This window comes from Cupressus sempervirens, chromosome 2, assembly GCF_028749045.1.
Source record: "Cupressus sempervirens isolate cs-2001-9-10 chromosome 2, ASM2874904v1, whole genome shotgun sequence".
Lineage (NCBI taxonomy): Eukaryota > Viridiplantae > Streptophyta > Pinopsida > Cupressales > Cupressaceae > Cupressus > Cupressus sempervirens.
In genome coordinates this window covers 115379892-115392396 of record NC_143119.1, presented here as the reverse complement: position 1 = coordinate 115392396, position 12505 = coordinate 115379892, and the positions used below count along the sequence as shown (strand labels likewise).

Sequence of the window (12505 nt, the reverse complement as noted above, 5' to 3'; positions counted from 1 at the left end):
TCCATTTCAAACATCTATTTTATTTTTACAATTGCAACATAATATTTTTTGTGATCTCATTGAAATCTAACTACACAAAAAACACCATGCATGACATCTGACCTCGTAGTATTCATGATACCAATATACTAATAGGTTGGTTGGATACAATTTGTATTAGGTAAGCATTTATCATTCCTGTAATGGACAGGAATGCAAAGTAGACCACGCCACATCAAAGCCAAGACCAAAAATATCACCATACATCCATACATGTTACAATCCCTATGCACTCGCCAAGGCAAAATAGATAAGTGTAAACACCCTAGGTTGACCCAACCTAGAGCAGGAACACAATCAAGCTTTGAAACCAACTCTTCAAAGCAAAACATCTTGTAACACTTGGAATGGATCAAACTAAGGGCATTAATAAGTCATTTCCAGAAGCGCACCATCAAAATCTATCATGCAAATAAATGTGGAGAAGGCAATTCATGGAGATACCATAGTCAACCATAGCTATACAAAAATAAATGTCAAATCCATTGTACTTTATTTTGAAACACAAAACCTTGAAACAAACATCATTGAGCAATGTTCAATGACATGCCAAAAGCTCAACAAGAGATTCATAATATATTGTATATGTAGCACAAAAAACTCAAGATGGGTTCCACAAAAAAGAAGTCACTAATGACAACAATAAGAAGTTGACATTGATGACAACCAAAACCAACTCATCTATCACCTATCTAACTCATTTTGTTCAATTTTGCAACAATGTCATAAATTACAACATGAATAGGACTAATTCAATCATCCCACTGACACCAAATCTTGATTTGCACTAAGAAACAACATTTAAACTTTTTTATATTGTTAAGATCCAACTTTCACCCACTTTATCCCACCCATCTTTAATCAGCCCTTACACTAAAAGGTTCAAATTATGCACTTGACATGTATATATAATAATTGTGCCTATATCTTTTGAATTGTACAGAAATACTACCCTCCATTCATTGAAATAAAATCACTCATTTGTATCACAGCCCTATCTTGCATTATCAATTTGCATTAGTTATTATATTTACAAATACAAAACTCTAGTTCTTTCACTAGGTAATTCTAATATTGATCACACTATTCATCGAATCTAGTCTCAAACTTCCATTATCATTGCATCACATTATTTACTTAAGCATTTTATGAATTTGTTGTAGTATGTCTTCCTAATCTTTAGGAAATTGTTGGATCAATCACTTAAGCTTGACCCAAGTACTAGTGGAATTTAGTACATTTCACTCTAACTTGGGAAACTTCATAAATATATCTCAACCCCAAGGTTTTCAGTTTGAAGTGAAAATACATGTAGGCATTTATCACACGTACTAGAGTTTTGAAGATTCAAGGTTCCACGTTGCATGCAAGGTTCAGTATCAAATTCCATATTTCATAAGTATAACTTATCATAGTTCAATAATTATAAATACTATCTTAATTCAAATATTATGCCTCTTATCACAACCAATTCAATCCCCATTTCTATATCAAAGTAACTTTAAAAAATTATTGATTTAATTTATGTTTCAATATCCAAATATGTATGTCAAAATTTAACACACCTATTAAAATTGATAGTAATTTGGAACGTTTAATTCATTAATAAAAAACTAATTTTCCTTCCTCATGCATGGTTAGAATTATGTGCTACATGGCTTGCAATATGCTTGTACGTTCTTTAGATGTTATGAGTGAAGCTTGCCATATTGATGGTCTTTGTTTTCTTAACAGTGAGATTGTATAGAGATTTGCAAAACTTAATATCAATTTTAAAAATGTTAGCATTTGCACTATGAATAGACTGGAATCTCCCACCTTGTTTCTTAATTACCATATTTTCCTGGAGTACATATACACTTTGGCTCATTCTAGTAAAAGTAAGTCGAACTTCTAATAAAGATAAAAGCTACAGCCTAATTAGATCATTGTATATAAGATCATGCACCCACATGCAAATATGTTTCATCAACATGTACAACCTGCGATTCTAAACAATTATAATACCGTGCTATAAACCATTGACATAAACTGGCTGGTTGAGAGATTTATTCCACTGTAATACCTAATTCATGTGAAAAATAAAGTTGGTGTGTTTTATATCGATAAGGTTGCAAGACAAGATTTTAAGACTTCACATGCACTAAAAGTTTTGACAATTTGGGAGCAGATCTTTGGGTGCAAATTAGGCACACTAACTCTTATTTGAGATGCATGTATGTGCTTTCTCTTTGTGATTATTAATGCATTCCACTGACATCTAACCATCTACTCATTACAAATATTAAGAAGCAGCCATGCTACTAATAACGTTACACAAAGAAGGTTTAAAAGGGGCATCACAAGCACCAAAAATATTGTTGTTGCCAGGTTGATGTGTAATTGTCCTCCTCCCTTTAGCTTAGAGGTACTTCCCTATTCCCCCCAATTGTTTAAAAATCAGCATATCCCACAAGTTGAGGATTTAATTCCACTAATTTATCTCCCTATTGTAAAGAGTACAAGTAATTATAATGTGCATTTAATTTAATCGAGAGATGAGTGAACATCGCACAGCAAGAATGGAAAGTATCACACAACTAATATCAAACTTACAAGAAAATGGAACTTGAACCCAACTATAAACATATTGGAAGGTAGTGGAGACATAATTTTAAGGTGATCCCATATAGGCTTTAAGTAGTATGAAGGTATTAGAAACTTAAGAGCAATCCAAAGTAATAATAATAAATATTTGATTAGAAAATTCACAATTTCAGATTCATTGCACTCTTTACTAAAGGTTTAAAAAATCATTATTAGCATTATACTGACCAAACATGAACAGAACAGCAACCATATTAATGCAGGTCTCCTCAAGGTTCCACAATTCATAATATCATCAAGAAACATACAGTGATCAAGCCTACCAAATATTTAAGCGTCTTGGACCCTTGGTAAGAATAGTAGCAACTCAAGTAAAATATTAAAAACGAAAAAATTTCAACCAATTATATAATGGTCAGTTCAAACATAAGCAACCACTTGAGGGAAAACGTGTATTGATTCAAATGCATTAAGCAATAAGCAAGCTTAACCGCCCAGCCTTATATTTGGGTAGCCGAAAGGATGAACAAAATTCAGTCCCAAATGGAAAACTAAAAGATGTGCTATACAAAAAAGACAATGAAATTTAAATCTTATTGCCAATCAATTATGGCATTTTCCTCCAGCTCACTCATCAATATTGAAACATTAATTCTTTCAATATGAATCAGATCAACTCCCATTTTAACATGGTATCTGTTGTGGTTGATTTGTCAACTGTTGGAAGAACTAACATCAACTCCTTTCTGCTCTAAATATGCCTTGGCCTCAGCAATATCCTATATTAAATGCACAAAAAATACAAATAGAAAAATAAAATAAGTAGGATTAGTGAAAAAAACAGTAATTTATATCATGCAAACAACTATGATAAACTTGGAACAGCTCCAATTGTACAAAATTTGCAGAAGCAAAAGCTATATCATCTCTTGCCATGCAAAACATGCTAGTTTCATGCGTTCACCCTAAACTAACCTTCAAGTATCATGAGTTGGGGATAAAAATGCTTTTGTGCACAAAGAGAACTAGATATTATGATGTTGTACAAAGAATTAAGCATTAATGGGGATTCAAACGAGAGAAAAAATCTAATCTCTCAAACATATTGAAGGCTCCCACTTGTTATTGAAATACACAAGAATCCGTGTTATTTTCCAGTGAACATCAACAAACATACATAAAAATTACAGATAGCATATCGTGCCCCAGAAAAACCATCTACAAAGAGTTCAGCAATACCTTGTTTGGTCCCCCAAAAAATTGGATATTCAATGTGGTTTATTACTAAAATAGTTAGCAAGAAATTTCAGGATGCAAACAAGAACTATATCCTTGCCCGAATAACTGTAATTTCTGGTGACTCGTTTGCATATGAAATAGAAGTTTCCTTATATTTGTTTACTCACATATCCTAATTTTAGTGGCATCATTGCCCTCGTACAAGTAAACCGTATTGCAACATCTCTAGGTAATTATGGATTTTGTATGACTATTCCCAATAGAATAAAACCCATGTTACTGGGTCCGCCTGTAGACCACCTAGCTGGTCCTCAGGTCTGATCCACCTGTGGATATGGATAGGACGTGGGGCAGTGATGGTCGTCTCATTTGGGTGAAACTGGGCAAACTTAGGTAGGATCCGGGGCTACCCAAGTGAACATAGGGAAAATCTGTCAATTTTCTGACTTTTTGTTTTTTCCTTTAAAAAAATCACCTTTGACATTGCCCCTCAACACCATTAGGGAGCATGCCTCCAACAAACCCATGAAGCTGTGGGATGTGGAGCCAAAGCAAACTGACTTGGATGCTTCCACTTTCCAACATGTTATTCTTAAACCCACAAGTGAGCAAACTTTTATTACAAGTGGCAAAGCCATTGCTTTTGGTTTTTCAAATCTTATTGCATCTAATGTCAATGATGGAGCTGGTGTCTGTAATTTAGGAAATCCTCAATACACTGGAATTTGATTGTTGAACTTGACATTTTATTTTAATAATGAAGTTAAAAGTTTAAATTTTATTTTAATAATGAAGTTAAAAGTTTAAACAATGTATATTTTGTAATATTTATCATTTATGTTCTAAATTTTAAATAACATAAGAATTTATGGTGGTCTTGTTGATTATATTATGCTATGCGGTATTCTAAACTTGAAATTCTTATTTTTAGTCTGCAAATACATACATAATATTATATATATGTAATGCTTACATGTTTTTTGTTCGAATGAATCCAGCCCCAAACTTTTCTTTTTGCTGGATCCGCAAACCTGAACCAAGATCCACAACAAAACCGATGACATAGAATAAAACTTTTCTACCAAATGTGATCTTAGGAATCTATGTCAAAGGTTTTCTTCAGTGGCATTATAAACTCACATAAGACCATCCATTCCATTCAAACTCAAAATTCAGAACTGAAAGTGTGAAACTACGTCAATAGGCGACCTAGTCCTCCTAGCAGTGTATGAAGCAGATATCGCAAACAAATTCCAACTCAAGATGCCGCTCTGCCCATTTCCCTTAAGTTTCACAAAAACTGTATTGGACTTGGTAATTGCAGACTATGTCAATAATTAATAGCATCCAGCATTTTTGCTTCTTCGAAAACTAGTTCTACTTGTCCCAATATGCTCTTTTACAATCTGCAATCATTTCCTCCCAAACCTAAATAACTATACACAATAAGTGATAAGAATGGTGTTGGGTTGTATAGGGGCTTGCCTCAGTCATGCCCCAAGAGGGTCAACCTTCCCTACAACGATGATGTTTAGAAATAAAACTTAATCTGAAGTACAATACTGAATATCATAAGATCATACCTCAAGCTTGATAATGTTGATGAATGTTATGTGTTGATAATACTCAATTATAATGATGTTGTATGTTAGTATCACAAACAGACTTACGCTACTCAATCAAACAATATCAACTACTTCAAGTTTTCTGACCAGACAAACTACAAAAGGGAAGTGCTTAGAAAACTATTCTACTCCTAAAATGCAAGAAACTATGAATTTGTTTGTAACTCTGCTAAATTTAGTTTAGCCATTGCCAACAACCAAGCTAGTACAATCTCCTAACATAAATGTAAGATGTTCAAACTATTACCATTACATTAATACCATCAATGGGCAAAGAAGACAAACTTGCAATCAACAAGCAACTAAGCGAATCTCACAAAGGCATATCCAAAATATCTTCTATAAACAATACTTCTAATCAACATAAATAAATCCTACTCTAAGTTGTTAATGTTTTAGTCCACAAATAGAGATAAACAGCTATAAAAGAGCATAAACTATACACAAAACACTCAATACATTTTTCTTAGGAAAACCCTTCCATTGGAAGGGAAAAACCCAGCCACACTAGGAAAGTATGTATTTTATTGATCATAAAATATTCAAGTATGTATTTTATTGATCATAAAATATTCAAGTACACAGCTTTCCACTTGATTGATTTACAATATACCAAGCGATCATATAAATAGATTGCATAAGACTCTTCATCTTACACAGGAAGGTCTCTTTGAGTCCCAAAAATAAGACCCTTCATATTTCCACATATACAACACTTCATTTCCATATGCATGCCTCTTCGCATGACATATGACACGTCTTTTTGTATAGTATTAACTTAAATATAATCACAAATATCTCTTCCAGCCTGTCTCTTTTGTTGTGAATCTGCATAAGTAAAATGGCCCCCTTGAGGAGTCGTGGTCCTTTGAAAAGGTCTTTTATTTTGTTCACTTTTAACGTTTCTTTGTGTTGGTTGCGAATGTCTTTGTATGTTGTACAATCCTTCAGATAGTGCCACTCTATTTCCATCACACCCTCGTTGCAAAATCTACAAATTTTGTCCTCCTACTCTTCCTTGGGGACTTTCCATCTACCAATTTCACATCTCAAACGGTGGTAACCAAATCTCAATTGAGCGATTAGGATTTTTTCCTTTCCTTTGATCTCAGCTCCTAAATATTCGTTGTTCGTCATGTTCGCATGTGGGATTATATTCTTTGACATAATAGGCTTTTTTTCTACTAACTGGTTTGCCCACATGACAGATCTGATTTTTCCTGCCACCTATTTTTTTATTTCAGAATTGTTTTTAGGGCACTCTTGGTAGTCAATGTTCCACTTGTTGAACCATTTATCATTTTGTTTCTTCCATGTCTTCTTCCAATGAGCCAATTCTCCGTCAACCACCCTACTAGGCCAGCGTTGTGCATCCATTTTACTCACTTTTTTTAGATAGCTCAACAATCTAACAATTGCTGAGGCCTCCACCAAGAACATGCCCACCTTTGCTAAAATAATCTCGTATGAAACTGTGGATTTGATTTTGAGATTAGTTGTGAAGTGCTTCTGAATTCTTTCAATTTGTTGCCATTTATGGTTTGATACACTGCTCCCCCATACCTCGCTGCCATATAGAGTAACTGGTAACACCAGCAACCCAAAAAGGGTTTTCTAGTCTTCCAATCCCATAAGTAGTTGTTGTATGTGGACACCAACCTAATTAATACGGGGATGGCTCACTACCCATAGATTTATTTCATCGTACACCTTTCTCTTGTTCAGAACCAGTCTTGGCAAAGAAAGTTGGCCATTTCCACATTCCTAAGGATCCCTACAGTCTTGACAGTACTACCATCCAACTGTAATACATCTCTAACAATGGGTTCATATTTCATTTTCAAAACATCAACAACACACCTAGGCATCACTGAACTACTAGCCCCTGAATCAATCATGCAATTATGGACTAGTTTACCCCCTATAATTAGAGAAACACAAAATGGAGGGGGTCTAACCTTTTTACTTGTTTCTACCTCCTTTGATGGCTATACTAGGCTTGTGGCACTTTCCATGCTGGGTGGCTGACCCTTTGGTTCAATACTTTCCAATTCTTGCTGCAGCAACCTCTTTTGCATGGGTATAGTAGCAACAGCATCCCACATGGAAATATTCACATTTGTCTTCTTCATTTGTTCTACCACACTGAATGGCATAGTAGGAAGCCTTGGGAGCTGCATTTGTAGGAGGTTGAGATGGAACAACCTGAGGATCACTTACATCCTTTCTGCCATTATTTCGCCTTTGCTGCTGAAAGATAGTTGATTGATCATTTATTGCTTGTTCATGAGGTATTGCATTTGAAGTTGAGGCATGATTGGGAGGAGGAGGGGTAGCATCTTCAATAGCTCTTCTTTTGCTCCTAGTGTTGTGAGCAATGGAATCCTGGTTTACATTACAATGTTCCTCCACTTCATGATTCATGAAGGAGCAATCACCTTGTCTTTGCATATATCAGGCATCTTTAAATTGGTCCTCCTTGTGTGATTGTCCTGTTGCAGGGTCTTGGATGGTCAAAGCCAAATAAGATTCAACCTCCTGACACATGCAACGGGCATAGGAGTAGTTATAGGAGGGACAAAAATCATGATCTTGGGCCATGTTTTGAGGAACTATGGCCCTACTTTGGTTTACATTTGAGGTTGAAGCATGGCTATTCTGCCTATTCTGATCAAAAGAATTGTTCCCCTGATTATGATTTGGAGGCCTACCACTGTTCAGAGTTTCATATTGCAATTGATGAGCCTTACTACCTTGAGCTTGCTATCTCTCTAAAGTCACCAACTTGTTGCTCACTTTCTGCATCACAGAGAAGCTATCCTCCAGCTTCTTCTCTTGGCCCTGCAATCTTTTATCTATGTTCAGCATCATAGATTGCATCATCTCCTTGATTTCATCTATTCCATTTGAAGATGTGAAAGCTTGAGGGACTGGAGCAAAGGATTGTGATGTGGAAGTTGTGGGAAGAGGAGCCATTGCTGGTTGGTGATTTGGAACGTCGGGGAAGAAAGGCATAGGAGGCCTTGGAGCTAGCTTACCTCCTTGTATTAGGATGTTTTCTGACTTTATTGCTATGTCATAAGCATTAGGCAAGGTATCTCCTCCCATAGTTTGGATTGTAGTGGCAATGTCACTGTTAAAAGCTCTAAGGTAATGCAAGAAGGCATTACCAAGGGTAGGCTTTACTGAAGTAGGTATTCTATCCCATGTCTTTTGAAATCTATAGTTGAAATCAGTCATACATTCATGGGGGGCTCTTTTTATAGTAGTCAACTGTTCTAAAAGTGACAAATGGTCACTTTTGTCCTCAAAGTGTTTGCACAGTCCTCCTAATCCATCCCAATCTCCTATAGAACCATGAGCCAAACCTCTATACCGTTGTAGTGCTTTTCCTTTCAAGGATGAGGCTAAAAGCCTAACTGCAACATCATCTTCTATAATAGCATGGATATTGCAGATATTTGCAACTTCTTGAATGTGTTCTAGTGGAGAGATAGAAGTTTCACCAGTAAATTTTGGTATACTTTTGAGGGCAGCTATTGGTATGTCATGTTTTTGGGCCAATAAAAGAGGACTTCCACCATTAAAGGTGGCAAAAGCATGAGCTCTAGGCTGCACCATATAGACAAGTGATCTATTGATATGTGCTGATGGCAATCTAGGCTGAGATCTAACAGCAAGAGGAGTAGAGATGGATCTTGCAGGTGTATTTGTTACTATTGTACTCCTAACTGGTGATAAAGATACCCTAGTCTTCCTTCTTCTAGGATTTGAAAATGAAAGCTCTTGGTACTGAAATTTACCTCTAGAAGATGCCCTTGTTTCAGCTTTGGGCATGAATTACTGCAACTTTGGTCTGGAACCAGATGTATTTGAAGCTCAGAGTCACCAAGTACTTGAAGAATGAATCCCTTGAAGGCTTGAACACCGAAGCTAGTACTATCTCCTCGGTATTAATCTTGAAATCTTCCTTTTGACACCAATAGACTTGAAATTTTCTGAATACAGTCCCACTAGGCGTGCCAAAAACTATTGTCACAAATGTTTGCAACCTTGTCCAAAGTTTTTACCTAAGGACAACCTTGTGAAACATGGAAACAACCTCCAAGCTGTGGGACTTCAACTATGAGGTTGAGTCTTCGGAGAAGGCAGGCTTCCTTTACTATCAGGGTGCACCTACCTACTCTTGGAGAGGAAAAGGGAGAAGGAATGCATAAAAGCAAATCTACCTATTCTAACCTAAGGGGGGTGATGCACCAAAAATAGAGTGTTCAAACCAATCTCTGTCCATACATGCACTATTGAACCATCATGACAACAAAAGATATACACATCCAGACTTGCTTTAATCTAACAATCACATGCAGATCAGAAAAACCCAAATGAATAACACAAGGAAAGAGAAGATTCACTTATATACCATTCATAGGCCAAAAGAGATACAGTCATGCAAGATTGCTGATATCTACAATACACCAATGAGAGGCAAATAGTTCTTGCACTTCACATCAATGCCTGAAGGAGATAAGAATGTCATACAATTCAGAGGCAAAGGAGATTTACAATGAAATTGCAGAGCAATATCAGAGAAAACAGAGAAGAGTCGACCTCAACAAAATCTACAAAAATTGCCTTTATAGCTTAGGCATAATTGAGATGTTCTCTAACTGAAGTTACTCCACAACCACTGCCATCAAGTCTCTTTAGGGATCTGGAGAAAATCTGATCTGGGCACAGATTCAAATACAATGAAATCTGATATTTTGTTGAAACAGGGCCTTGACAGAAACTACGCCATTAAACCATTTTGACCAAGTAGATGGATAAACTGGGGTGGTGGAGTGTTCTCCTGCTATTTACTGGGTTCAGCATTCATTCGCGAGTGGTTGGAATTGATCATAAGGATCAAATAGTGTTAAGAAAACTCAATTTCCTTCGTTTCTGGGTCATCAGTCAGCAAAGTCAGCAGGTCAACTGAGTCTTACAACCAAAATGGGCCATGTGGGCCAATAGTCTTTTATTTTTCTGCCACCTCGCAAGGCCTTTCTGAGTTTGACCACCAAACCAACTAACTGCGCCACCTTCCCAACTTAACCGCGATGTTAGATAACCGTCAGCCTTAACTATTAATGCCTTAGCCAGGCCCAGAAGGACACGTGTCCTTCAGGTGCTTCCTCGCATCTTCATATTGTGGGAAAGCGTCGATCGTTGATCTCCGTAAGATCAATGATCGTGAAAGATCCTCCTTATACTGCGCCTGTCCCTTAAAATTTTTGGGCCCACGAACCTTCCAGCATACACCTCAGCACGTCCTAGCCCCATCTGGCGTTAGCCTGCGGCTTCATAATAACCTGACCCCACAAGGACACGCAGCAGCGAGGGGCTTGCCCACATTGCTTAAAACTCATGCACTTTCATATTGCGGGCAAGCGCCGGCCCTTGATCTAGGAGATCTGACGGTGTACATAACCCGTGCTCTTTGAACCTATGTGAACATCCTCTGTGACGTTGTTAGGACATGTGTCACCAGGGCGCTTGCCCGCATTGTCAGGAAGTCTAACAAAACACAGAATGTGGGAAAGTGCCTGCCAATCAAACTGCCAGCTCACTCAATAGCTCTCCCCTCTGCGGCCCACAAAAGAAGATGGACCCACCTGCTATGCGGCCTTCAGGCGCTTGCCAGCATTACTTAAAGGTAGTGCATTTTGAGAATGCGGGAGAGCGCCCACCGTAGATCACGAAAGATCTGACGGCGAGGAAAGTTGCGGGCCAGCAGAAATAAACTTAGGGAATATATGGGATACAATAAGGTTTTTTACTCGTTTATTTTTTGTATCTCCATGGCATTAAAATAATATAAAAGATGGTTAAAGATCATTGGGTGGGCTCAAGTATTTGAATTCAAATTTTTGGTGGGAGGTAAAAATAGGTAACAGGTCATCTTTGACAAGTTTGGAACTAAGCTTCAATGCCTTCCAAGCAAGTGAATCATTCCCTTCAAGAGGATCCTACTAACGTCACTCAAATCAATCTTGCCAACGTATTTTGGGGTCACTATTTTTACGAAGAGATAACAAGTTGGAAATCTACCTCCATTAAGGCTAAGAGGTACGTATGGACAGTGTATGACACCATCCTTGCTTCAAAGTAAGAGGCAGCCCACATAAGCCCAGTATCATCAACAAAATGCTGGTGAGAAAATAATTACTCTCCAATCTTGACTCCGGGATAAGTCTTTGATTACACCTTTAGAGAAACAATCTACTCAGAACTTATGCAATGATGAAAAAAAGGAAGGGAGACAAGGGGTCTCTTTATTGCAAATCATGGGAAGCATTGAAAGCGAAAGAAGCAATTCCATTAATAAGAAGAGTATGGAGAGTAGACACAACTTAAACCCGATCAATCCATAACTGAGAGAAGCCAAAAGTAGTCCAACATTTGGGCCAAGAAAGACACTAGGCTTAAGTATGTTAACAACCATATGTATACAAATTACCATTGTTATTAAATTCAGTTCAATTTAAATACATAGTGATGTAAGTTAATCATTAGGAATTGGCAGCTTCCTAGTATGGAACATTACAAAGATTAAATAATGATTTGGCTAACTATGATTTGTCTCTCATTTGTTAGGAAGTAGAATATTACACATACGTCTTGGAAGAGTTTTATCAACAATTTGAGTCTGTCTTGTAAGGAGAATCCAAGGCAAATTAGATAAATGGCCTTCAATGGGGTTGGATTCAAATGATAAAAGAGTGTGAGATGGGCATCGCAATGGAACTATAATAGCAAAGAGTGCCTTCCACAAATACATTTCCAAGGACAGTACTATTGGGGAGAAGAAAATGTGTTCGTATGGATAGCTTGGAAAGGTAGAGCTCTAGCTTAGATAGATTGCAAACCTTGGGCAAGGCTCAAGGCAGTGATGCGCAAGTGCCATAAAGAAAGTAATAACATTTCCAAGGACAGTACTATTGGGGAGAAGAAAATATGTTTTCTTATGGATAGCT

At 37.0% G+C, this 12505-nt stretch overlaps 1 protein-coding gene across 2 annotated transcripts in view; it reads right to left on the bottom strand.

The window, feature by feature from the left end:
- Positions 1 to 2976: 2976 nt before the first annotated feature.
- The window catches only part of DPMS3 (dolichol-phosphate mannosyltransferase-like protein), a 33979-nt gene continuing 24450 nt past the window's right edge, over positions 2977 to 12505 (bottom strand). For both annotated transcript variants that reach the window (XM_089812842.1, XM_089812843.1), the window contains exon 4: positions 2977 to 3404. In XM_089812842.1, the coding sequence (XP_089668968.1) occupies positions 3339 to 3404 (66 nt within the window). In that variant the 3' untranslated portion in view covers positions 2977 to 3338. The remainder of the gene's footprint in view (positions 3405 to 12505) is intronic.